The sequence below is a fragment of the Plutella xylostella genome, chromosome 17, assembly GCF_932276165.1.
Source record: "Plutella xylostella chromosome 17, ilPluXylo3.1, whole genome shotgun sequence".
Taxonomy (NCBI): domain Eukaryota; kingdom Metazoa; phylum Arthropoda; class Insecta; order Lepidoptera; family Plutellidae; genus Plutella; species Plutella xylostella.
Window position 1 is genome coordinate 9339705 of NC_063997.1, and position 26926 is coordinate 9366630.

The following is a 26926-nucleotide window of genomic DNA, read 5'->3' on the forward strand; positions in this document are numbered from 1 at the left end:
GCTCTTATCAGATTTCAAAAGCTGTCGCATATAAAATAATGGGCTAAGCTTTTACACATGTCAACCAACCGTAATACTGGCTTATTTAGTCATTGCATCATTGTACTATTTTACAAGTAAATTACTGTTAAATTTGATGTTAGCATATAAGTAATCATTAAGTTATTGCAATCGTCTGACTATCAATTTAGGTAGCTAGGATCATTAATATTGGTTGAGTGCCCTGTTAGATAGGTACTTACTTACATAGGTTAAAGCAAGTAAGATAGATCTAGTATGTGGGTTAGGTATGATTATATTGACGAATTGATTAATTAATCTTTACTCGGTAGACACATACCACATATCGGTAATTAACTCACCCTAGTCTCTGAGGTAACCGAAAGAAAATTGGTACCAAGCAAAAGTACCTACATATACCTACTCGTAAAATATAACGACTTTATTGCATGAAGGGAACCTGTTTGTTCAGTTTTTCCCACGTCCAAGCAAGTCTTAGAATCTGCTACAGTTTTCTGGGAAAATAATACATATCCTTCTCTAGAATGGCCCAACATGACTTGAAATTTGATTTGCGGTGATACAATTAGACCGAGTATGTAGCGTATGACTGCTCGCCGGATTACGTGGGCTACTTGTTTCCTATAAGGGTATATTCTAATTTGCTTACTTAAAACCAGATCAAGGATAGAGCAACTAATGTTAGCATGATGTTTGCATCTGTCTGTAGACGTGTTATTAGTTTAAATTACACTTTATCAAAAGTACATTTGCATGTTAATAATAGATACTTACACCTATGAGATTTATGAAGTTCAGGCAGTAACTACGTAAGAAACGATGTGAATAATGGTTTACAGCACATTAACGAAGCTGAAAAACAGAAAAGCTGTGCACTGTACCTACTGAAACAAGTGCGCATTTCGCCATTGCCCATGACTCCTTGTCTCGGCCCAGCCCCATATCCAACGTCTAACGCAACTTTTCCCAATCAATACGAGCTACACGCATGCGCCCGGTATCCTTGGTTGCGCAACAAATGTGTATCAAGTTTGCGCGCATGGACGCCATTGGTTTAAATAGTGTGCGCCGGCGCAGGCTCGACACACGTGCTCCACACACCCCGCAGTGCGCACGCGACTAACATGATTGCGAAGGTAAGCTTGGAGCTTTTATGTTATGGTTTTGATAAGATAGATTTTGGTGATAAAGAAAATTTGAAGAATAATTGGTGTAATGTAAACCTGTAGTATAGGTACGGTAATGATAACATGAATCGTTCACTCCCTTTTTATAATAAGTCATTCATTAGGAAGTTCACTGATAAATTTTCATCTTGTTTTCCGGGGTATTATAACATGTACAACATTTTTGTGGCACATATCAGCACTCTCACTAAGCTTCAGTAATGCCTTTGAAAGTTTAGTTGTGTTTTTCCCGAACTTCATAAAAATATTTCTTGAATAGCTTCCAAAATTTCTACTTATCACGCCCCGGCGACCTATTGGTACCTACGTCACCAACACAATTGATGTTAACTTTATATTATGTCATACCTATTCATAGATTCTTACACTTATATATATCATACTTGTTCGTAGATTCACTTAAATCTTCTTATACTTACCTAACTTCAACACCTCACCCCCAAAATTCCCCGTCCCTTCCAGTTATTGACGCTATGTTGCGCGTGCGCCGCGGCGCTGGCGGCGCCCGGGATCTACGACCACGTGGGCGTGGCGCCGTACGGAGTCGCGCACTACGGCGTGGCGCCCGTCGCGCACGCCATCGCCGCGCCTATTGTTAAACAGGTGATATAAACAGGGTGTTTGTAGAAGAGTATAGGAAGCCGAAGAGAACACAATTTTTTTCGGTAATTTTTAAAAGCAACGAGTTTGTAATAGAACTGAAGTTGAAGTAGCAGTGGGCCGGCCGTATATGTCGAAGATCTGATGATCGGTGGGGAAAACGAGTTATCGATTAGTGTCCACGAACAGGCAAGCTTAGCGTGGAACGCCCTCCAGCCCGCTGGACGGACGACGACCGATCTTAGACAGTAGGTGGCCGGTAGTGGCTGATTGAAGAAGGGGGAGGATAGCGTTGTGTCGCTGCTTGGGAGAGGTATATTATGTCCCAGTGATGATGATTAACTTAACCTGAGTCACCCCCATTCGCCACACACACTCTACTTCACTTTTACAAAACCTTCTCTTATTAACATTTTAAAAATCCCAGATGTAGCCTTCACTAGTAGGTTATTTCGATTGTACAGTCGTTGTATATGTACTTTTACTGCTATGTAGTAGATTGATATAATTTTAAGGCGAAGCAAAGCTCCCAGAAGGCCTAGTTAATCAAAGAGTTTTACTAATTATGAGTAATGATGTAACACAGGTGGTGCGCGCCGAGCCAGTGGACCCGAACCCCGCGTACAGCTTCAACTACGGCGTGGCGGACCCCGCCACCGGCGACCAGAAGAGCGCCTCCGAGACGCTGCAGAACGGAGTCGTGCACGGCTCTTACAGGTGAGTGTTCTCTACCACCCGGCTGACTAAATAATGACTGACATCGATAAATAGTCTTTTTAAAATTGCACTCTTTATTTTCACGACTTCATCGTTAGATGTAAGTACTGTATCAGGATTATCAACCACTCTCTCATGTATCAGGATTATCCACCATCTCTGTAAGTGGGGCTATACCGTTGGTACCAACCTATGCGACTGTGGTACCGCCCCCCAGACTATGGAGCATTTACTCTCCTGTCCCCTGTGCCCTTCCACCTGCACACGGGAAGACTTACTCCAGGCCAACCAGAATGCTATCAAAGTTGCTTCTTTTTGGTCTGGACAAATATAAAAAATCGCATTTCACTGACACGAAAGAAGAAGATCAACCACTCACGTTTCGCCTCTATAGCCTATTTTTTTTTAAAACGAGTACTGTTTATAAATATCTCTTACACATTTCTGATACAAGAGAGATCCTAGAGATCCTAACAAGGATCAATAGCAACGCAGTAAACAATTTCAGTACCTACTCGTTTGTTAATACTACCTACTACTACTACTACTTCGAGTGACAGCTACTTGTTAGTGATACGCTATAATATGGATACCAGAACCTGCGGCACGGATCCGTTATCGACGTCGATAAACTCGTCTAATGCGCCGTATTTTATAACGTTAATCAAGGTCGATAAGGGGTTTACACGGATTTCGAAAAGGCATTCGACCGTGTGGACCACGACATCCTGCTTGCCAAATTACATTTTTTGGGTATACATGGCGACTTGTTACGATGGACCCGTAGTTATTTGAAAAATCGATCACAGGCGGTAGTGATGGGTGGATTTAGGTCTAATTATGTTAGTATTCCATCCGGCGTACCCCAGGGATCGCATCTTGGACCTCTCTTTTACAATGCTTACATCTTTGATATCCACTTGTGTTTCGGCCCATCAAACCACTTACTTTATGCTGATGACAAAAAAGTTTACCTAAGAATTAAGACCCAAGAAGATTGTATCGCCCTGCAGTCAGAACTTAATAAACTGTTTGAATATTATACTCGTAACAAAATTAAAGTAAACGTTAAAAAATGCCAAACTATAACTTTTACACGAAAAAAAAACCCTCTTTTATTTAATTATAATTTTAATGGCGTTATGATTGAGAGAGTGGCCATGGTGCGTGATCTGGGTGTCTTGTTGGATAACAAATTATTATTCCGTAATCACATTGACTTAATTACCAGCAAAGCCTATAAAAACCTTGGATTTGTTATACGCACAGGAAAATTGTTTTCCCAACCTGAGTCCATCAAAGCACTGTATTATGCTTACGTACGAAGTGTGTTGGAGTTTGCTAGCCCAATATGGTCACCACAATATACCATTTATCAAGATCAAATAGAAAGGTTACAAATGAAATTCATTAAATACTTAAATTACCAAACACGCAATAATTCCCGTAATTATTCACGGGATTGTCACGATTTCAAAATGTTAACCCTGTATGATCGACGCTTACTACTGGATATGGGATTTCTGTATGACATATTACGAGGAAGAGTGGACTGTCCTGAGCTACTAGCAGATATAACATTTAACACACCACAATACCGTACTAGACATACAGCAATATTTGCTCCCAGGGCTCACACCACTAATTATGGCCAAAATGCAATTATGACCCGTCTACTTCGTACTTATAATAACGTGTTTCAGGATGCTGACATTTTTCATAATAATAAACTTTCTTTTAGATCCCATGTAGTGCAAATAATCGGTGATAAGTCCGAATAGTCCGGTGGTATTGTCATATTGAATACATTTACTTTTATATATTTTATATTGGGCGTATATATATAATCTATAAACATAGTATGCACATAATAATATGTATAAGAATTTAAATAATACTGCTTGTTATATGGTTTTACATAAGTAAGATTTTACATATTTTACCCTCAAATTCATAGACACTATTGTAAATTTACAACAAGGTTTAAATTTAAGTACCTTGAATCGTACTAGTGTCGACTAGTTTCGACTCTTTACGTCAGTCAAAAAGTTAAATCTCGTATATCACAACGTTAATTTTAAACTTACTTTATAGTATCTAAAATCACTATGAATTTGGGGGATAGTCTTCAACTTACTTCTTTTTGCTTGTTTTTTTTTTCTTCAGACTATAAAATTGTATAATTTTCAGTTTTACAATGTCATTAAGTCACTGTTTTATCTTAGTTAAAATTAAGTGCCTAAATTAGAAAAATGTGAAAACCTGTTATTCGCTTGAAATGTCATATAACCCCCATGTAACATAAACTTGTATTTTGCTGGTTGGTTTTCCAAATATAAATAAATAAAATAAAATAAAAAATAAAAGGCATCCGTGCAGTGGCGACAGGCTTTTGGCGTCTAGTGTTAGAATTAATTCCAAAATTCTACTCCCAATAATTTTATTTCCTCTGTGAATTACAACGAGATTCTGTTATCCTCAGCCTGGTGGAACCTGACGGTCACGTGAGGCGGGTGACGTACACCGCGGACAACGTCAACGGATTCAACGCCGTCGTCGAGAGGACGGGAGGAGCTCATGCGGTAAGACATACCTATGTAAAGCGCTATTTAGCTATAAATTTTAGCACTAGATAGAGGACATGTTCAGGCTTATATTAACAATACTTGTAACTTTGGTAAGACCCCATTGGTGCTTTGTCCTGCGTTGCGTCTCATCGTCCCAAAGGAACGCACTCATTTTTATGACAGTTCCTTAGGGATGATGCGACGTAACGCAGCGCAACACACCAATGGGGCCTTTACCAAAGTTATAGCGCTGCGAGATGCGAAGCAGCACGTTTACGTGTATTAGCACATGTGCTAACATTAATATTCAGCAAAAATCATTATCCATCCACCAGGTGGCAGCACCAGTAGCAGTGGCTCCGGTGGCGAAGGTGGTGGCCCCCGCGCCGGTAGCGGTGGCTCCGGCGTACGCTCGCTACTCGCTGCCCGCCATCAGCCACGGCGGCATCATCAGCCACGGTGGCCTCGTAGGCCACGGCGTCGTCAGCCCCTGGGGCTAAATACAACCTCCTTGGCACATTAGAATAATAATTTTAAGAAGATATTTTTTCTTATGTGCCAGCCCTCACCCATAACTAACCTCCTTACTGCTTATCGAGACCACGTGGGCTCAGAAGAATTTCGTCGACGGCTTTGTCTGTGATAGTTTAGAAACGCTTAAAGGTACGAGTTGTTGTTTGGAGTATTGATCGGTTTCGCAGTTTCCGGACGCTGTCTTGATAAGCAATATGGCGGAACAACCTCGGACCTCGCCAGTTGGATGATTGAGAATGTTTTTATTGATGCTTACCTATAATTTATTATTGTACTGCTGACTGTTGCCTAACGGACTTGATTACGACGCGTTCTTACTTTTATATTTATGTACATGTAAATATATTGTACTTATAGTTCGTAAATAAATGCAAATTTTGCGGTTTATTTCGTGATTTTATTTATTTAACTAGACGTTAATGCTGCTATACCTCTCTGGATATTTTATGTCTTATGATACCTATCTGTCATAATTGAAAAAAAACTTACAATAAGTATTATATTCATTTCGCCACATTTAACACATTCACCATAATGAGATTAATGACTGCGACTTTGCGTCCATTGTTTCAAAACTAAGTAGAGCGGATCGGACCGTATATAGGCCAACCACAGTGCTAAAAATATCCCCGCTTTACCGATACAAAATTCATTCCAACACTTTTTACATTTACAAAAAACCTCAACAGCAACATTACAATCACACAGCAATCCTATTCTGCTGCGCCCACTTCGTGATGGGCTTCACGATGTGCTCAGCTCTGGGGTGCGCCCTCGGCCCCCGCAGCAGCCCCAGGGCTTCCCGGAGCTCGGCGGCCGCGCCCTGCTTGCCCGCGGCCGCCATCTGCGCGCATCCGCACACCGCTCCGCGCAGCCCCTCCCACATCTCTGGACCGCCGTCGAGTCTACGGATGTGGTTTTTTTTTAAAAATACATTTATTTATAATTAAAACTTAGGCTAATACATTTTTTTTCTGCCAAACTGCGTAACAGTTTGTTGGCAGGCAGGTGGAGGGATTGTTTTTGAGTACAGGGGTCTGCAAAAAAACCTGACCCCGTCGAACTAGCAATGTCACTCTAAGAAGGGTCAAGCATTTATTACTCTGTCACCAAAGGCAATAAGGCAATGTCTTACAGATAAAACACTATCCGAACACAATCACGAGTGGCAAAACCGGGTAGACTGTAGGTAGACAAACTAAAGCGTTCAGTCCATCACACAACTATAAATTTACACGCTACTTACTCAACCTGTCCCGTAGTAATAAATAATAATATATCATTGGTAGGATTAATAACAGGACACTGTTGCGTGAATAAACACTTATATACCATAGGTAACTCAACTAGTCCCTTATGTAGGACATGTAAGGAAGTAGATGAGACGGTTGAACATATTCTGTTAGCTTGTCCACCTACTACAGAAACAAGATTATCTATTCTTGGACCAACAGAGCGCCTATCTCAGCTATTGCAACACCCAGGCTTGCTACTCCAGTTTACTCGGGAGCTAGGCTGGCTGAGCTGAAATCAAGGGGATATGTACAAAGGTTCCACTCGAGAGAGCCACGTACAGGAACTTCGCCCCCTACTAGAATAGAATAGAAGGGTCAAGAGCTTACACAATTATACATACTAAGCAAGATACAAGACCTCTTGTGTGTTGGGGTAATAACCGCTGTACCTTGGTCGCTTGTAGATAATATTATATAGGTATTTTATCTCACCTATCGAGCATGTGGAAGGCCTTGGCGGCGACCAGGAACTGCCCCATGCGGTAGCTGTCGTTGGCCACCAGCTGCAGTAGGGCGAAGCTGTCCGGAGTGCCCGCCGACTGAGAACAAACAGTAGAGACAATATTGTCATACAAAAGAGTTCAACGCGTTGCCTTAGAAATGAAAGTTTTTGCAAGATCTAAAGAAAGATGAATGAAACATCGTTCTAGTTTATAATATTTCCCCGCAAACTTCGCTTCGCCCTTAAAGGTTTTTCTGTGGGAATTCCGGGATCAAAATTATAATTAAACTTTCCTCTTAAGCGTCAATACACACGTACCACAACCACACCACGTCGCAGCGACATAATGTGGTCAAGCTGTGTTTACGTGTGAATAGCGTGGCAGCGGCTTTTTGCAGTTGCGTTGTACAAAATGTCGATGTGGTTGTGTTGTCGCTGTCGGTCGTATGCAGTTAATAGGGAAAGGGGGTGGCCGCGGTGCCGCCGCCGCGTGGCGGCGTTGCCGACGTGATTTGGTTGCGATGTGGTTGTGATGTGTTCGTATTACACAGGTGGTCGATGACAACGGCAAAATGTGGCACGTATAAATTGGATTATTCATTTCAATGCAAAATATACGCCCGACCACACGGCGTCGTTGTGGTGTGGTTGTGGCTGTGGTGTGGTAGTGGAACGTCTGAATTGACCCTAAGTCACTCTAATCTATTGAAATACCACAATCGCAATAAACTGCATCAAAATCCGCTCTATAGTTGTAAATAATAAATTAAACAGACATAGATATTACAGAGTGATGCTAGAAGGGACTTTGCTTATCTAGTGATTGTGCATTGTTAGTGAAGTGACAGTGATGTCGTCACCATACCTTAACGCAAATATCCCAGGCGTGATCAGCGTCCTTATTCATGACGTGGCAGCGCGCCAGGCACGCCAGGTACGTGTAGGAAGCGCGGATAGTATCGTCCTGGATGGCAAGGAGACACTCCTCGGCCTCGCGGTAGAACCCGGTCGCCACTTTCGCCTGTTGGGGATGGACCGATTGATTTATACTCTCGTAAAAACATAAACAGTTTATTATCTTTATTGTAACAAAAATATACAAGGTGATGTAGTATAATTACTTGGGTAACTTTGTATGTCAGGAATAAGTTTCTTACAAATTAATTGGTAAAAACTTGTTGCTATCTTAACCATTGAAATTGATAAGGCAGAGAGTACATTATTACAGTGTAGCTGTAGCTGTAGCGTGGAGCCAGGAGATAAATATGTACGGTGGCCTGCGCCTAAAAGTATAAAGGCGGAGTCTTAAAAATAGCGATCTCAAGCTCACATGCTGCTCAAGCACATCCACATAAACACCACTGCTACACACATCACACACAACACGTCCCTGGATTTATAACAGATGTAGCTGGTCCCTTCATCATCAGGGATCGCTATTTTAGAAACTCCGCCTGTATACTTTTAGGCGCAGGCGACCGTACTATGAATTACGGTGAACAATAAGCTTCCGGTTAATGGTACCGCACACAGAGGCACATGTCCAATTCTATTTTGAATTCCTCCAGTTTCAGTCTCTCTCACTATTACCCGTACCATCCACCTAAACACATTACTCCCAAACCCACCCTAACCTGAGCATAATTAAAGTTGAACGTGTCATCGTTGACTCGAAGCTCTTGACGGAGTTGAGGTAGAGCAGCAGCTCCTCGTGCTGCGCGGCGAGGAAGTACGAGGAGGCCATGCACTGGCGGCCCGGGATCGTGTCGCACTCGGAGGGGCCGCCGCGCGGAGGTGAGGTGTCTTCATGTGCGAACTAGTGCACGCGCTAGTCGCTGGTTTAGTAACTAGTCGTGTCGTCGTTTAGCAAGTGATTTAGTTACTAAATTACTAATTACTAATTTAGTAACTAATCGTGTCGTCGTTTAGCAAGTGATCTAAATTAATCATCACTCGACTAAATTACTAATTTAGTAACTAATTGTGTCATAATTTAGCAAGTCATTTAGTAACTAAATTACTTTCACTCGAGTAAATTACTAATTTGGTAACTAATCGTGTCGTCGTTTAGAAAGTAGTTACTAAAATACTCTTCACTCGACTAAATTACTAATTTAGTAACTAAATCCACACTAATAATAATAATAATATAGCCTTTTATTTCCGAAAACTTACAATTAGTAACAAAATAAAATCTTACAAATCTTATAACTACTATTTAAAAAAAAACTTACACTACTATTTACAAGCGTGCAGTTACAGAATGTCTCTGATTTCGGTGTGCCTTACGGCAAAGGCCTCCTCCAACTCTTTCCATTGTTGCCTGTCCATGGCTACTCTTGTCCAGTGAGCTCCTACCGTGAGTTTCAGTTCATCCACCCACCTTCTTGCTTTCCGTCCTCTGCTCCTGACACCATCCCTTGGGTACCAAACTGTCACCTTTTTGCTCCATTTTTCCTTTTTGCATCGAAGCATATGCCCAGTCCATCTCCATTTAAGTTGATCTATACGTGATAGAATATCCGTTAGTTTGGTTTTGTGCCGTATATCTGTACTTCTGACTCTATCTTTTAGCTTCAAACCTAGCATGCTTCTTTCCATCAATTTCTGGCATCTTTCTAGTTTTTCCCTATGGTGTTTCGTAAGGGCCCAGGTTTCACAGCCATATGTGATGCAGGGTAGGATGCAGGTATCAAAAGTCTTCTTTTTGATCTTTATGCTCAGTTCCTTACTTTTCATCACTTCTTTCAGAGCCCAGAACTTCTTCCACCCAGTCGCAATTCTTTTGTCGATTTCCTTTGACATTTGGTCATTTGGTGATATTATCTGGCCTAGATATACATATTCCTCTACATATTCGAATTTTTGTCCATTGTTTGTTATGTCTATGGGGGTTGAATTTGTCATCATTTTGGTCTTAGTTAGATTAATTTCTAGACCCACTTCACTGCTTCTGCTTATCAAGGTTTGTATCATGTATTCCAGTTTTCTTGGGTCTTCCTCCAATATAACAAGGTCATCTGCAAATCTTAGGTGATTCAGGCGTGCTCCGTCTATGTTCAGCCCCAGATGATCCCATTCCAATTTTCTGAACATTTGTTCAAGCACAGCTGTAAACAGCTTTGGTGATAGTGGGTCACCTTGTCTGACACCTCTTTCTATAGGGAAAACGTCCCCTGTGGTTTCCAGCCTAATACTAGCCTTGCTTTCTTTGTAGATGTTTTTAATGATATTTATGTAGGTGCATTCGATTCCCTGCTCTCTTAGGCTTAGCCATACATATTCATGTATGAGGCTATCAAAAGCCTTGGAGTAATCTATAAAGGCCAGGTAGATGGGCTTGTTGTATTCATTATATTTTTGTATGAGCTGTTTTATTGTGTGTATATGGTCGATTGTGCTGAAGTCTTTTCTGAATCCTGCCTGTTCCACTGGTTGGTTTTCATCGAGAATGTTTGATATTCTGTTTAGAATTACTTTTGCAAAAACTTTATATACATTTGAAATCAGGGATATGGGTCTATAATTTCCCATATCGTCTTTTGGACCTTTTTTGTGTATAAGTATTATGTGTGATTCTGCCCAATTTTTTGGGATAATGCCTGTATATAGTGTCTCGTTAAAGACCCGTGTTAGTAGCGGGCTTAACTCATTGATTGTTCCTCTCATTAGTTCGTTTGTAATTCTGTCTGGGCCGGGAGCTTTTTCCATTTTTTGACTATTTATAGCTTTTTCTACTTCGCATTGTAGTATTTGTGGTATATTTACAGTATCTTGGATTCTATCATTTTCCATAGCTTGTTCTTTTTCAGGCAGGAGTGATGGTGGTTCATCAGAACTGAGTTTTTGGTATAGTGATCGATAATAGTTAGTTGCAATATTTTTAATTTCAATGCGAGACGTTGTTGTCTGTTCTTTGTCTTTCATTTTTGGTATCCATTCTTTCCCCTTTTCTCTAAGTTCTTTGAGCGCCTTTCTTGTACCTCCTGTTTTGATGATGTGATCTTCTAGGGTTTTATTTCTTCTGTTTATTCTGTCTTTTCTCATATTTTCACGAATTTGTTTACTGAGATTAGAAATTTCATTTTGGTTTCCTTTTTTGTCTTTTTTCATTATTAAGTTTCTTCTATCTTCAACCAGTTTTACAGTTTTTTCACTTAAGTAAGTTTTTTTGCTTTTGTCTATTTGTACTACTGTCTGGTTTTTAAGCTTATTTTCTATTTTATTATATTTTTCGTTTAGGTCTATATCTGAGATTACGGCTTCCATCAAGTCTTCTGTGCTGTCTAATGAGTCCTTCTTACAATGGGTCATTTGTATTGCTTTTGGTCTAGGATTTTTTGTGCTCTTTTCTTTTAGGCAGCTTCGTACCATACGGTGGTTGGTATTGAAATTAAGGTTTTGTATTATTCCTGTGTCGCTAAATGACCTGACTTTGTTGGTAATTATGTAGTCGATTTCGTTTCTAGTCTTTCCGTCCGGGGATATCCAAGTCCATTTGTTTTTGGGTTTTTTACGGTACATGGAATTAAGAAGTGTTAAGTTTTGCTCTAGTAAGAATTCAGCCAATTTTTCTCCGTTTTTACTCCTTTTTCCTTTTCCGTACTTCCCTATTATATTTTCTTCCCCTGGTAGTCGAGCGCCTACTTGAGCGTTGAAGTCGCCCATGAGCACTATGTTATTTTCCGAGTACTTTTCCGTGATTTCTCTCAGTTTGTCGTAAAAGTTTAATATTTCCGTTTTAGTTGCTTGTTCTGTCGGCGAGTAGATTTGGATGACTGTCCACTTTTTGGGATGTTTTGGTAGGTTGAGATGCAGTAGGGCTATTCTATCCGAGATTCCTTCAAACCCTATAATATGGTTTTTTAGTTTTATCTTTACCAAGAACCCCACTCCTCTTTGACCTGCGACTTCGCCTTTGTGGTACATGATATAGTTACTTCTCTCTTCTATTCCTTCTCCTACTCTCCGCATTTCGCTTATACCCAGAATGTCCCACCTAATGTTTTCGAGTGCTAACTCTAGCTCTTGTAAACTCTCAGGTGTTCTCAGTGTTCTTGTGTTCAGTGTACATAAATAAAGACTACTTTGTTTTTGAATCTCTTTTTTTGTACTGGTTTTAGTAGGTAAATTTGTTGGAGGGTGTTGGTCGAGTTCCCCCACGGTGACCAACCGGCTTGGGGGGTTTAAATTTCCTTGTTTGTTATTGTTTACATTATAAATTTTCTGGTCGGTGTCAAGTATCGCCGTATTTTTGAGTGGGGGCAGGCCGTTGGATTGCTATTCCGGTCCAGTTGTCGAATTGGAATCTAACCTTGGTGCTCTTTGGTTATTATTTTCTGTTTCAACTGGCTTTGTTTCTTTGGATGCATCAGGTTTTGTCGTGTGTTTGTTCTTGCTAAAGAACGTTGTTAGGTTTGCGCTGGTCTTAGATTGTTGCTCATTTTTTTGTTTTTTTCTTGGTTGATTTTTAGATGCCCAGTGGGTAGTTGTTGCCAATGATTTAGATGTTGAGTTTAATTTTTCAGTCTTTTCATTTTCAGGGCTATCCGCAAGCGTTCTCTTTTTTGTTTGATGCGTAATAATTAATCGATCATATTGTATTCTACCTTTATTCCCTTTTTCCAACTCTTGTTTAAGTTCTGCCTGGAGGATTTTCCTTTTTTCTAGTACATCAGGCGGGAAATCTTCTTTTATGTATGCATTTACTGTGTCTAGTTTCTTCTTATTTTGCAGTATTTTAATCTTTTTCCCAAGTGTAGAGAGCGCAAAAACAATTGGTCTAGGACGATCGGTTTTCTTACCCATTCTCCGAACAAATTCTAATTCTAAAATGTTCAGTTTAATTGCCATTTGATTTTCAATGGTTTTTTGTACTAACATTTCTAGTTCTTCGTATGATTTCTCTGATTCTTCTATGCCAAACAAGATTAAATTTCTTTTTCTGACTTCTCGTTCCAGTGTAGATAATCTACTATCGTTTTCAAAATTTTTCTGTTTTAGCTCCTCTACTTCTGTTTGAAGATGTTGGACTTTATCATCTAGTTTTTCTAAAATTTTTGTTTCAGATTCTTTTATATCCTCTCTTATTTGGAGCCTTAGTTCTTGAAGAAGTTTGCTTATTTCACTCATCGCGTTTATTATATTTCCAAAATGCAAAAAATTATTATCAAAAAGCTCTTCAATATAATTTGCTTCGACTCTACACTTCGGATTTATATATCTCTACACATTTGGGGTGACTCTACATAAAATTCGGTGAGACTCTACATTAGATTATGTGTGACTCTACATTTGTTGTCTATGGTTGGCTCTACATAGATGTTGCACCCTCTGGCGGTGAGTAGCAGAATTTCGTCTTGGTACTACTTCTTGTTTTAGTTCGTGCAATCACCAGTAGGTGGTGTAAAACGTGTAAGTGAAACAGCAATTCAAGTTCAAGACTATTTATTATTTATCTACCCACTTATACCCACAACCCCCCTTTTACAAGGCTTTATATAGATATATACCATACTCACACAAAAAAAATTGAAAAGAAAAATTTAAAAACAATACCTAAGTAGGTATAAATATAAATTTACAAAGCATTGTTTAACTTGTATTAATAAGGATAAGTACAGTAGGTACCTTGTAATAAATCTTAAGCTATCAATTTAAGATTTCCAACAGTTTTAAATACAACGTATCAATTTATCATCACGTAGCGTAGTTACGTCGCTTTTATATTGTAACGATAGTAAAGTAGGCAAGAATTAATCATAAATCTTAACTAAGAATCTATATAAATATTAGCGTTACATAACCACTAACACAAAAATACTTATTTAGTTAAAGTTTTGACTATAGTAGGTACTTAATAACATTAACTAAGTATAATTAAAGGTTTACATCTAGGTATGTACTTACTAAGTCTATTACAACACTCATTTAAATTTTGTTTATGTAATTAACTAGGTATAATGTAAGTAAGTACATAATGTTTTAACTTAGGTGATTTATAGTTTAGTAGTAGGTATAAAATAACAGTTAACTCCTATACTCAGAAAATAACAACAATGAATCATCATAAAATAACAGTCGGTATGGCTAGGTACTTGCTATACATAGTTTTTTAGTATATAGGTACACTGAAGGCATCCGTCTTACTTAAGTGTGTGAGTAGCCCCACCGATCAGGACGTCTCACTTCCCTGCCAAAACGAGAAACATATGGTTGACAAACAACATTATTATTAATTGGAGGTCTAGGAGGACTATTCTGGATGACGATATCATCGTAAGCTAATGTTGATTGATCATGGTTTGATCTGTTGGCGTTTGGATTGATTATGAGATGCCGTCGGTTTCGAATCAATCTACCGCCACCATCAATTTGAACCGAATAGGATCTTTTACCCACGTATGAAGTGATTGACCCATCGACCCACTGTTTAGATACTCGTACTTTTACTCTTTGTCCTACTTGTAATGGTGCTAGATCACGTGCTCCCTTATCATAATATTGCTTTTGCATACTTTGCCGTTTATTTAACTCATATGTTATGTTAGTTTGTAGCTTCGGCTTAAGTAACTTCGGAATGCACGGTAATAGCCCCCTCATTTTTCGACTATTTAATATTTCCGAAGGGGAGGCCAATGAACTACTAATAGGTGTATTTAAGTACTCCAAGAGGGCTAATCTGTAATCAGTACTTTCATACCTACATTTTTTCATAATATTTTTCACAGTTTGGACAGTTCGTTCTGACTGCCCATTCGACTGTGGGTATCGAGGGGAAGACGTTACATGACTAAAATGCCATTGTTCCGAAAACTGTCTAAACTCAAACGAACTATACTCCGGACCGTTATCGGTCATGAGAATGTCCGGAACACCCTGTTTACTGAAGATTATTTTTAATTGCTGAATAATTTCCTCTGTTTTTAATGACCTAAGCTCGGCTACTTCAAAAAATTTACTATAATAATCAATAACAATTAAAAACAATTTTCCATCAAAATGAAAAGTGTCTGAACCTAATTTAGACCACGGCCGATTTGGAATTTCGTGTGATATCATAGTTTCTCTCCTGTTCTCGTTTTTAAAAGTTAGACAAGCTTGACACTTACTTATATAATCTTCTAATTGACTGTTTATATTTGGCCAGAACATTGTTTCGCGGGTACGAAGTTTGCATTTCTCTAATCCTAAATGCCCTACGTGTACTCTTTTAAGCATTTCATGTCTCAATGCTTTAGGAATAACAATTCTATTATCTTTCCAGACAAGACCATACGATATCGACAACTCACTTTTAAAACACCAGTACGGCTTGACATAGTCGGGCACATCTTGTTTATTATCTGGCCACCCTTCTTTTATGTATTTAATAACTAGCTGGAGTTCCATATCACTTTCTGTACTTTTTTGCAAAATTATAAAATGTGTATCCGTCAGCGGATTACACGCTGTGACGGCACAAACTTGAGCCTGAACATCAAAATGATCCCGCTCCTCTAACTGCTGATTAGAGACGGGTAGTGGTGCGCGAGATAACGTATCTGCAATGTATAGGTATTTTCCCGGTTTGTACACTAGTTTAAAAGAATACAATTGAAATCGCAGTAACATTCTTTGAAGTCTGGCTGGAGCGCTGGAGATGGGTTTCATTATTATATTTACCAGCGGTTTGTGGTCTGTCTCAATTATCACATCATTTTTACCAAAAATATAACAATAGAACTTTTCACAGGCATAAACACATGCTAGAAGTTCCTTTTCTATTTGTGCATAATTTTGTTCGGCTTTTGTTAGTGACCTAGATGCGTAGCTTACTGGTAAATTATCCTGTAGAATACATGCACCTAATCCATTTTTACTCGCGTCAACTGATATCACCACGGGCTTATCTACAACATAGTATTGTAAAACAGGTGCATCTACTAAGATATTTTTTAAACTATCAAATTCATTTTGATGTTGGTCAGTCCAATGCCATTCCACATCTTTTTTTAAGAGCTGCCTAAGTTCATAAGTTTTGTTTGACAGATTAGGTACAAATCTACCTATATAATTTACTAATCCCAAAAACCTCTCTAAATCTTTAGTATTATCTGGAATTTTCATTTCTTTTATCGCAGATGTATGAGATTCATCAGGATAGATACCATTTTGTGTAAACTTATGACCCAAATATTTTATTTCTGTTAGACCGAACTTGCACTTATTTTTATTCAGTTTCAAATTGATTAATCTGCACCTATCCAATACGGCCCTCAGCCTCCTATCGTGTTCTTGTCGCGTTTTTGCAAAAATCAAAATATCATCTATGAAATGGCATACGCCCTCCATATCATCGAACATCTCAAACATTCTTTTATGGAACACTTCGGAAGCAGACGTAATGCCATACGGTAGTCTTAAAAATTTATACCTTCCAAACGCTGTGTTAAAGGTGCAGAGGTCTGTACAGTCACTACTTAACTTTAATTGCCAAAATCCGTTTTTAGCATCGACTGTACTAAAGTATTTTGCCCCCGATAGTTTTACAGTTATATCCTCTAAGGTGGGGAGACTAAAGTGTTCTCGCTTAATAGCTAAGTTCAAGTCCTGCGGATCTAGACAAATTCGTAGATCACCATTTGGTTTCCTAACTACCGTCATACTGTTTACCCAATCTGTTGGGCCATCTACTTTGGCTATGATCTGTTGTTGTTCCATTTCATTCAATTTATTTCTTAGGTTTTCTTTTATTGCTACCGGTAATTTTCGAGGTGCATGTACTACTGGCCGTACAGTATTATCTATACAAATTTTATATTCTCCAGGCATACATCCAATGCCTTCAAATACGTCAGAGTAATCATTTAGAATACCCGACGTAAACTCATCTTGAGAATTCATAGTAACTGCTAAAGTTAGTTTAATAACACCTAACTCCTGACAAGAATACCTACCTAATATAGGTGGGGACGACACATCTGCAATTATAAAATCAATTATATAGGACTGACCTTTGTATAATACTTTTAAGTTACATCTACCTGTTACTATAATATCGCCACCAGAATAGCCTCTTAACTTCATTGACGTTGACAGAAGGTCCTCTTTTGATAAACCTAGTTGTTGTAAATAACGACTGGGTAAAACGTTTACATCTGCACCCGTGTCTAATTTAAAAGGTATTTCGCAATCATTGACTGACAAAGTTATTGACCAATCACCACAATTTTTATTAAAGTAATAGATTACCTGATCTGGATTTTCATCGGCTTGTACATCATAAATATTGCACTTCCTTGAAAAGTGATTAACATTATTACACTTTAAACAACGTTTGCCGTATGCGGGACACATATTACGTTCATGATAAAATCCGCAGTTTTTACAGTCAGCACTAATAAACGGTGTTTTATTCAGTCTAAATGACGGTGAATCTGGTTGGGTCTGACCTTGGTACCAGCGTGTCGACGAGGGCCCGGCCCGGAGCTGCACAGGGGCGGGCGCACGCGGGCGGCCGGCGCTCGCCCAGGCGGCGGCGGCGCGCCCCGGGCCGCTCCAGCGCCCGCGGGCTCGCGCGCGTCCTCTGCTGCCTCGCTCGTTGTTCCTTGTCATCCAGTAAGCATAGGCCTCATCGGGACTCTGTTCATATTCTTCTACTGCGTATACATCTTTTTCTGTCTCGGTTTTTATCACTCCTACTTGCAATCTTGACATTTGCGCAATGTTACAAATGTCCAGTGACTTTTTTAAGGTTAGGTCAGGTTCTCGTAGTAGGCGCTCCTTCAAAGCTATATCCTTAATTCCGCAGATGAGCCTATCTCTAATTAGATCATCACATAAATCTTTGAACTCACATTTTACACCCATCTTTTTTAGCTCAAATGCGTATTGTTCTATAGATTCACCTCCCAGCTGATTACGTGTAAAAAAACAATGTCTTTGTACCGTTATATTTTTCTTTTGTAAGAAGAAGTCGTCGAACTTTTTAATCAGTTTGTCCTTATCAGTAAACGTTTGGTTGAATTGTTCATACACTTCCCGGCACTGTTCACCGACAACATGCAGTAATATGCTCACTTGCACTTTTGGATCCTTTTTAGAAAGTTCACACGCGTCGAAGTATATTTGGAACGCGTTTTTCCATTTTTCCCAATCCTTAGATAAGTTACCCGATGTAACATTCTCTAAGTTATTAACGAATGCAAATGGCGCTGGCGGCTTTAACATTGATTCCATTTTAACAAGTTACTCGACGAATTCGTGTACGTCTAACAATATATATGATTAATTAATATCCCCAGGTACTGGTATACACTATTTTCTAAATGTTTTCTGCACCACGAATTTATATTTTTTCCGGCTGCGCCATGTAAAACGTGTAAGTGAAACAGCAATTCAAGTTCAAGACTATTTATTATTTATTTACCCACTTATACCCACAGGTGGCAGGATTTTGTTTACCACTAAATCAATTATTTTTTGGATATAAAAATCGGGATATGCAATTTTATGGTTGCTTTTACATGTAGGTTTATTGCACTTACTTGTAAGTGGTAATGGGTGTTATAAATTCGTTCGGAATATGTTTATTTTCTTCGACCAATAGGTAAATGTCAATAAATTGAATATTTTGGCACTGTTCTAACGGCTGTTACGCCTGTTAGGAATTCACTATTTTTCAGTATTTCACTACTGTACTGTTTCTTATGATCACTGGTATTCTGTTTTATGAACTTTTCAGCATCACACATGTAAAATAGTCACTTTTGCAGTAGTTAATTGTCAATAATTTGAGTATTTTGGCACTGTTCTAACGGCTGTTACGCCTGTTAGGAATTCACTATTTTCCAATATTTCACTACTGTACTGTTTCTTATGATCACTGGTATTGTGTTTTATGAACTTTTCAGCATCACACATATAAAATAATCACTTAATTTGCAATGAAATGAAATTAAATTAACGGAGGTAAACAAACACGACAGCCCGCTTCAGTGTTGCCACACCACCTCTAAATCCACACTAACCTGAGCGTAATTAAAGTTAAACGTGTCGTCGTTGACGAAGAAACTCTTGATGGAGTTGAGGTAGAGCAGCACCTCCTCGTGCTGCGCGGCGAGGAAGTACGAGGAGGCCATGCACTGGCGGCCCGGGATCGTGTCGCACTCGGAGGGGCCGCCGCGTGGAGGGGAGCTGTCTTCATGTGCGAACTAGTGCACGAGCTATTCGCTGGTTTAGTAACTAATCGTGTCGACGTTTAGTAAGTAATCGAGTAAATTACTAATTTAGTAACTAATCGTGGCGTTGTATATAGAAAGTGATTTAGTCACTATATTACTCTGTACTCGACTAAATTACTAATTTAGTAACTAAAACCCACCCTCACCTGAGCATAATTAAAGTTAAACGTGTCATCATTAACGAAGAAGCTCTTGATGGAGTTGAGGTAGAGCAGCACCTCCTCGTGCTGCGCGGCGAGGAAGTACGAGGAGGCCATGCACTGGCGGCCCGGGATCGTGTCGCACTCGGAGGGGGAGCTGCCTACTGCGTGGAAACTCTGCTGGGCCGTCTTCATGTGTTCCTCCTGAGGAGAATGGTTCTAAATTTGGTCACAGACACGTAGGTACTTACATAAATTTTATTATATTTTGTGTGGGGGTGTAAGTGGTTGCACCTGGCTTAAGGCGCCGACACACTATCGGACAGCTGTCAGCCGCGACTGATAAGTGTGCACGGTCTTTTGGGACGGTTCGTGCCTGATCGCTTGCGGACATCTGAAAGCTGAAGGTGAGCCTAAGGTTACGTCCGCGACTTACGTCCGATAGTTTGAACAGCGTAGTGTACATTCCTTACCTGGCGGCGATGGTGTATCGGCACCTTTATTGGACAGTTGTCCAGGTTTTGCACTGGGTTACTGCAGGTTAGTTGCACATCTACATATGGAGGTTTCCACACAATGTTTTCCTTCACTGTAAGAACCATGTGGTCCGATCAATCGGACTAAGGTAGTAGGACCACAGGACCACAGAGCGATGTTTTCTGATAATTAAAAGAACGGTAATATATTTCCGGGATTCAAAACCCCATCTCCGTTGTGAGAAACAGGTGCTTAACTGACTGGGTGTCAATGAAGTAGAAATCCCCATATATAAGAGGTATTAGAAAATTACAAAATACAGATGCCAACAGCACCAATGGCGCACACCTGCCTAAAGAGGAATTGCTAAACCGGCACTAACATCACCAGTCTCATTGTACATCCTGACCGCGACCACGGCCCTCAGTATATAATGCAGCGGCGACGTGGGCTGCACGGGCTCCAGCAGCCGGCGCGCCTCCAGCGGCTCGCGGCGCCGCAAGTGGTAGCCGGCCAGGTTCAGCCGAGCCTCCGGGACCACGTCTACGAGCTGTGGTAGCACCTGCGGCCAAGGGTCTATGGTTACTGGTTTGAGGTCAAAAGCGCTACGAATCGGGGTAACTAACGGAAAGGGGATAATTATGTTATACTGTCAGCCGGGAGACCAAAACAGGAGGGTTATAAAAATAAACTATTGAACGAGTGCTGTTATGAACGATACTTACATATTATGATATACCGCGGAGCTCCGGAACATATTTTATGTTGATATGTGGTTTAGCGACTTTAGCGTATTCAAGTATGTAGTAGCTGTAGGTAAATATGCCGTTGAAGACTTGCCTTCAGTGCACCTTCTCCATTTCTGAACACGACGAGGTTGTGTTTCACCAGGTCCTGCCCGAAGGTGTGCTGGTCGGAGGATATCTGCTTCAGTTCAGCTTCAGCGGCTTTACCATTGTACAGTCTGTATAAAAAGGTAGGTATATGATATAAAAGTTCTGTGAAAGAGTAGTTGAATGAATCAATACGATAAAATACTGAACAGAGTTAAATTTTATCTGTGACATTCGCATTTCATCGACGATAGCTGGGTCCGCGACCTTAAACGCTTAGGATTAGGCGCTATGGGCCCGGACACAACACTGCGTTGTGACGTCGCGTCGGAAATTGTCCTTCCCACTTTCAAGTATTCAATTGGAGAGGGCAAGAGAGTGGCACGGAGCGACTTCGCCCTATGCATGGCTCTCACGGTAGGGTCTCACCGGAACAGGTTGCACGCCTTCAGGTTCCCGGCGACGGTGGAGTCCGGGTGCTGCGCGAGCAACACGCCCAGCACCTCCTGCGACACGTCGTAGTAGTCCAGCTTGTAGTAGCACAGCGCCACGTACACGTTCAGGGCCACGTACGAACTGTGGGGGGTGGGGTAGATGTAGTAAAGGTAAAATGGTATAAGAACCGTGAGGGTTACTCTTCCAGGCATGTTGCCAGGCAGACTTAGGGTCAATTCAGACGTACCACAACCACACCACAGCCACAACCACACCACAACCACGCGATGTGGTCGGGCGTATATTTTGTATTGACAATGAATAATCCAATTCACACGTGCCACATTTTGCCGTTGTTATCGACCACCTGTGTAATACGACCACATCGCAACCACATCGCAACCACACGACGACGTGGTTACCACATCGCAATGACAGCGACAACGCAACCACATCGACATTTTGTCGCTGCCACAACGCAACTGCAAAAAGCCGCTGTCACACAATTCACACGTAACCACAGCTTGACCACATTTTGTCGCTGCGACGTGGTGTGGTTGTGGTACGTGTGAATTGACGCTTACAGCTTCTCAGAGATAAAGGACATAAAAGGATGAAGAATATCCAACTCACATATCAAAATCTACTGAACTCTACGATCCTCTCTACGAGCCGAGATAAAGTAGAGGAATGCCGAATACTCCAGCTAGGCAGATGATAGATCTATTCTAGCGAGTTCTGCGATGTTCATGAAATGGTTACATTATTCCATAAAACAAATAATTTATATTAAGTACTTCTTTATGTTTCTACAAATACCTATCTAAACTATTAGAGCTAAATAACTTAATAGGTATTAAAATATTGTACCACTTTGCTAGACTCTTAAGCCATTCTCTATCTTCATCATTTTTAAAAAACTTTCGTCTGAAACACCAAGAGAATGAAATATTGTTATCAACATTAGAATACTTAAGATAATTAAATTATGTTTCAAAGAACAACACAATGAACATAAGAGCTGGCAATTATTGTCAACTTATTTATTATCTGGAGTGCTCACTTATTTTACCTACCTAACTACACTTAAGCAATCAACTGCTGGATGTAGACCTCTCCCAAAGCACGCCACTAGATGCATCCTAAAGCTTTCCGCATCCAATCCATTACCACCTGTACTATGCTAGTGAAACGCTTCGTTACCGCTTATCCAACAGCAGCTTCTTGTACACATCGACGGCCTCCTGATAGTGCGCGCGCAGGTAGTGCGCCGAGGCCAGGCAGAGCTGGTCGTCGGGGGTGTCCCTCAGCGCGCCGTGAGCCGCCAGCAGCGCCGCCGAGTCGCTTTACCTACGCGTTGTTTTACATACGCGTCGTTTTACCTTCGCGTTGTTTTATCTACGCGTTGTTTTACTTAAGCGTTGTTTTACCTACGCGTTGTTTTACCTACGCGTTGTTTTAATTACGCGTTGTTTTACCTACGTGTTGTTTTACCTACGCGTTGTTTTACTTACGCGTTGTTTTACCTACACGTTGTTTTATTTACCTAACTTACACAAGTTAAGCTGTCAACTGCTGGACACATGGCTATCAACAAAGAACGCAGATATGTTACCAGCTGTACTATCATAGTAATAAAACGCCCCATACCGCTTATCCAGCAGCAGCTTCTTGTACACATCCACGGCCTCCTGGTAGTGTGCGCGCAGGTAGTGCGCCGAGGCCAGGCAGAGCTGGTCGTCGGGGGTGTCTCTCAGCGCGCCGTGAGCCGCCAGCAGCGCCGCGGAGTCGCCGATGGAGTGCGCTAAGTGGAGTTGTAGTCGACTCTGGGGGGTGCGGGGGGATTATATAAGTAGTATACTAATCCGCAAAGGGTTGATCAGGGGATAATACTGAAAAAAAAATTGACTTTTGTAAATTCGCGACCAACAAAGTTGCTAAGCAGCTAATTTATTGATTAGTTAATTAATTGAGACATTACAGCTGCACGAGGAGAACATAAGTAAAAATACATCATCCTATTGTGAGTACAATTAGATTATTTGGTGACCGTGTGAATGAATACCTAAATAAAATGAGAGGGTAGGTACATACGGTACAAACTTACTTTTAGGGCGCAGTTCGCAGCCTTTTCCGCCATTTCTTGCGACTCCTTGTACATTCCTGAAATTAAGATACTTTATAAAGTCACACACATATATATATGTAGGTATAAGTTGATTGCATATCCGTTACATACCTATCTATACATCACCTAATACCTGACTGACTAATATCCGTGTCACCTACCGAGTAGAGTGGCACTCGGTCAATAGGGAATATGCAAGTGGTTCAAATAAAGGTCAAATATTATTTATAATAAACTTTGTTGTTGCATAACTACGACTCCATCATTATTTTTGATTATAATTTATTTTTGAGCAAGTAAATGAAGTTGAAAAGTACAAAAAAACTTCGGTAAATTCTAACTTCCGAGAAACGTCACCCATTTTCTTAGGGCGGATGTGACGTCATAATTCTTTATATATCAATCTCAGAATAATAACTTCTTTGCGTTTGCGTATAGTTAAATAAATGTCAAGTGTAAACAAAGAAATGTTAATGTCACCTAGTATTTCTGATGCTCGTTGTGATCAGATACGATGGATCACATAAAAATTCTTCCAATACGAGTAGATCCTAGCCTCCTATAACCTCTCCACTTCTTGTTTGATATGCTTGTTTGTTTGCAAAGTTTAGGACTTTTTATATTTTTTGTTGGTAGTGTATGGGCTGCCACTAGTTGTTCTAATGTAATGAGGCGTAAACAGCCATTCGCTAGTCAACGAGCCACTCAAATATGCTCCATATTGCAACACAATAAAATTAAATTTGTATTGTAAGTATTATGACATGAACATAACACAAGTTGCTCTTTCTACTTTTAGGTTATAATGGCAGTCTTTAGTATATTTCAAAAGTTGTTATTTTTTTCTAAATTAAGTTATGGAAGAATTCTCGTAATCAGAAGAACTGGACACATTAAATTTATTACGCAGTATGAAAGAGTAAACTGTGGCCAGCTGCGGAAAAGGACAGCAAAGACTATTGAAAAGTCGAGAGCCGTGTGCCCAAATATTAGGCAATATGCATATATTTTTATACTTTTATTCGATAGTTTAGATAAGGGGGTTTAGACCTTTGAGATATGCACAATGGTTCCATTCAAGAGAGCCAGGTGCAGGTTCTTACACCCCCACAGATAATAGAATAGAATGACCCACTAACCCTAGTCTCTCTTACTGAGAACCAAAGTTACAGTAAGTACTTATACATACAATACAATTATTACTTTATATTCATATTGCCATAATAGCGTAATATTGTGTACTAAGGTCCTCTGGTTTGCGCGCTCCCATTTCAAAAGAGCTACTAGCAGCTATTTACGAGCTCCCATTACAAAACAACCACTGGTCACACTTTATTACCATTACAAAATAGCCACTGATCACACTTTATACACTTCCTTTTTCGTTTGTTACCATGACAACATTGGTTTGTTGAAAATACAAAAGTACTCTGTGATTACTTGATTAGGTAAAAAATCTATGCCGACTGACGGGACTCATTATTCTGAGCCGTGAAATTAAACGATTATGACGTCACGATAGCCCGCCATCCTGACGGGAATTTCAAAGTGGTCGTGATGGTTGTAATTTTTTAACTTTCTTTAAAATACCTTAAATTACTTATTTTGGCGTTGAATTTTTTTTTACTATAATAAAGTGAGGTAAAACTATCCAATAAAAGTATAAAAAAAAATTACGCATATTCCCTATTGCTCGAGGATCTGCCGAGGACACTGTCTCGGCCACTCTACTAGGTAGGTATAATCAGGGTTTCACTGACTATGACTTACCTAAATAGAAGTAGCAGACGGCGATGTCGATGGGCAGGTGATCGGCCACGCGCGCCTCCTCCTCCGCGCGGTCCTGCACGCGCAGGTAGGCCTCCAGCGCTGACCTGCGAGGGGAGTCATCATTATCATCGTCATCATCATCATCAGCCAATAATTATCCACTACTGGCTACTGGACATATGCCACTCCCAAGGAGCGCCACAACACTAGGTCCAGCCACCGGCTATCCACCTAAGGTCGTCGGTCCAGCGGGCTGGAGGGCGTCCCACACTGCGTTTGCATGTTCGTGGTCTCCACACGAGAACTCGTCTACGGTTAACGCAAAGTTAGGGAATTGCGAGTTTTTAATCCGTTAGTACGGGAGTTATGGTTAGTACCTACTCCGTTACATAGGGAGTAAATGCAAATTTGTATGGCGTGTGAGAGTTGCCAGCTAGCGGTATACATACGCGCTGCACTAGCTATATACATTTGAGTCCATTTTTACTGCTCTACTGCAGTCCTCATTATTTCTCTTTCGTCAAGTGTGACTCTAAGCTGATGATGACGCACCTGTACTCCCCGAGGTGGAACCAGCACCACGCGGCCCACACCTCCAGCCAAATGTCAGTGTTGCCGTCGTTCTTCAGAAACTGTGAACACAGGATTTATATCCTTATGGATATACTCATAATCATAAAACACAAGTAATAATACGGGTACCTTCATAAGTGATTATTTAGTGTGATTTGGTAAATATACAAAAATACCGTACGGGTCGAGCTAAATAAAACCGTTTAATAAGGGAAGGGTCTCTGCTGTATTGGTTTTTATGCCTGAATTATAAATGTATGTTTTTCCTGCTGCCGCTGCACGGGTTCATTATCGACTTAGATAAACGTCACTATAACGCGATTCGCCATAAATACGGCGCTGTGATTATTGGATCGCGCATTAAACGGGTTTTATTTACGTCGATAACAAAGCGGTACCACGCCTGTTGTGTTTGTTATGGATACCGGATACCTCTAGTAAAGTGAGAGCCCCTATGTAGTCTCTCTTTAGAATGAAGTCCTCTAGTTCTGGGAAGCTCTTCTTGCCGGAGCCACTGCTGCTGGAGCGGTAGTCCGCGGCCGGCTTCGAGCGAGACAGAATCTGTAACATAATTTCAGGTATCATAGGTACAAATGTGATTAGGTAAAGATTTGTTATAATAAGCGACTGAGGTAACTTCACGATACGGATGTTGCTTTATAGTTATCAAACACAATATTCTACAACTAAATCTACCATAATTAATTAATAAAACAAACATTACTTATCACTTACCATTTCAATTATTATAAAGCAAAATTCTCAAAATATCGCTATTCGTTGTTTACAATATTTTTGTTTACATACACGTTGCTATAGCAACCGTATAAACGTAGATAATGATGATGATGTCCTCTTCGTCGTATCCGACAACAGCGACTCTTGCTACACTGTGTTATGTGCTCTTATGTGGCTGGCAAGTCCGAACTTCGTCTTGAACACCCTGTCACACTGAGCACAGTAGAGCTGTCCCATCCTGTTGT

The 26926-nt window shown here is 40.3% G+C and overlaps 2 protein-coding genes across 2 annotated transcripts; one reads left to right on the plus strand and one right to left on the minus strand.

The window, feature by feature from the left end:
• The first annotated feature begins 1094 nt into the window (after window positions 1–1094).
• LOC105395053 (cuticle protein 7) lies at window positions 1095–6013 on the plus strand. Its single transcript, XM_011566976.3, has 5 exons — window positions 1095–1157; window positions 1671–1811; window positions 2395–2525; window positions 5008–5107; window positions 5428–6013. Exons 1-5 carry the CDS (start codon window positions 1146–1148, stop codon window positions 5590–5592), a joined length of 549 nt encoding a protein of 182 aa, XP_011565278.1. The 5' UTR covers window positions 1095–1145; the 3' UTR covers window positions 5593–6013.
• Window positions 5800–26753, minus strand: LOC105395134 (intraflagellar transport protein 56). Its single transcript, XM_048626817.1, has 13 exons — window positions 26679–26753; window positions 26376–26504; window positions 25923–26002; window positions 25371–25474; window positions 23580–23635; window positions 23123–23298; window positions 21467–21613; window positions 21045–21168; window positions 20587–20766; window positions 19734–19931; window positions 8229–8384; window positions 7354–7460; window positions 5800–6531 (listed from the first exon to the last, which is right to left on the minus strand). The coding sequence occupies exons 1-13, from the start codon at window positions 26679–26681 to the stop codon at window positions 6327–6329; spliced, it is 1665 nt and encodes a 554-aa protein (XP_048482774.1). The 5' UTR covers window positions 26682–26753; the 3' UTR covers window positions 5800–6326.
• Between the last annotated feature and the right edge of the window lie 173 nt (window positions 26754–26926).

Excerpts from the sequence above, each read along its gene's own strand:
- LOC105395134 (XM_048626817.1), bottom strand. Across the intron at positions 23,299-23,579 it reads CTGCGAACTGCGCCCTAAAA|AGTCGACTACAACTCCACTT; the intron begins GTAAGTTTGTAC and ends CGCACCCCCCAG. Across the intron at positions 20,767-21,044 it reads ATGGAGAAGGTGCACTGAAG|GTGCTACCACAGCTCGTAGA; the intron begins GCAAGTCTTCAA and ends CCTTGGCCGCAG.
- LOC105395053 (XM_011566976.3), top strand. Across the intron at positions 2,526-5,007 it reads GTCGTGCACGGCTCTTACAG|CCTGGTGGAACCTGACGGTC; the intron begins GTGAGTGTTCTC and ends TGTTATCCTCAG. Across the intron at positions 5,108-5,427 it reads GGACGGGAGGAGCTCATGCG|GTGGCAGCACCAGTAGCAGT; the intron begins GTAAGACATACC and ends TCCATCCACCAG.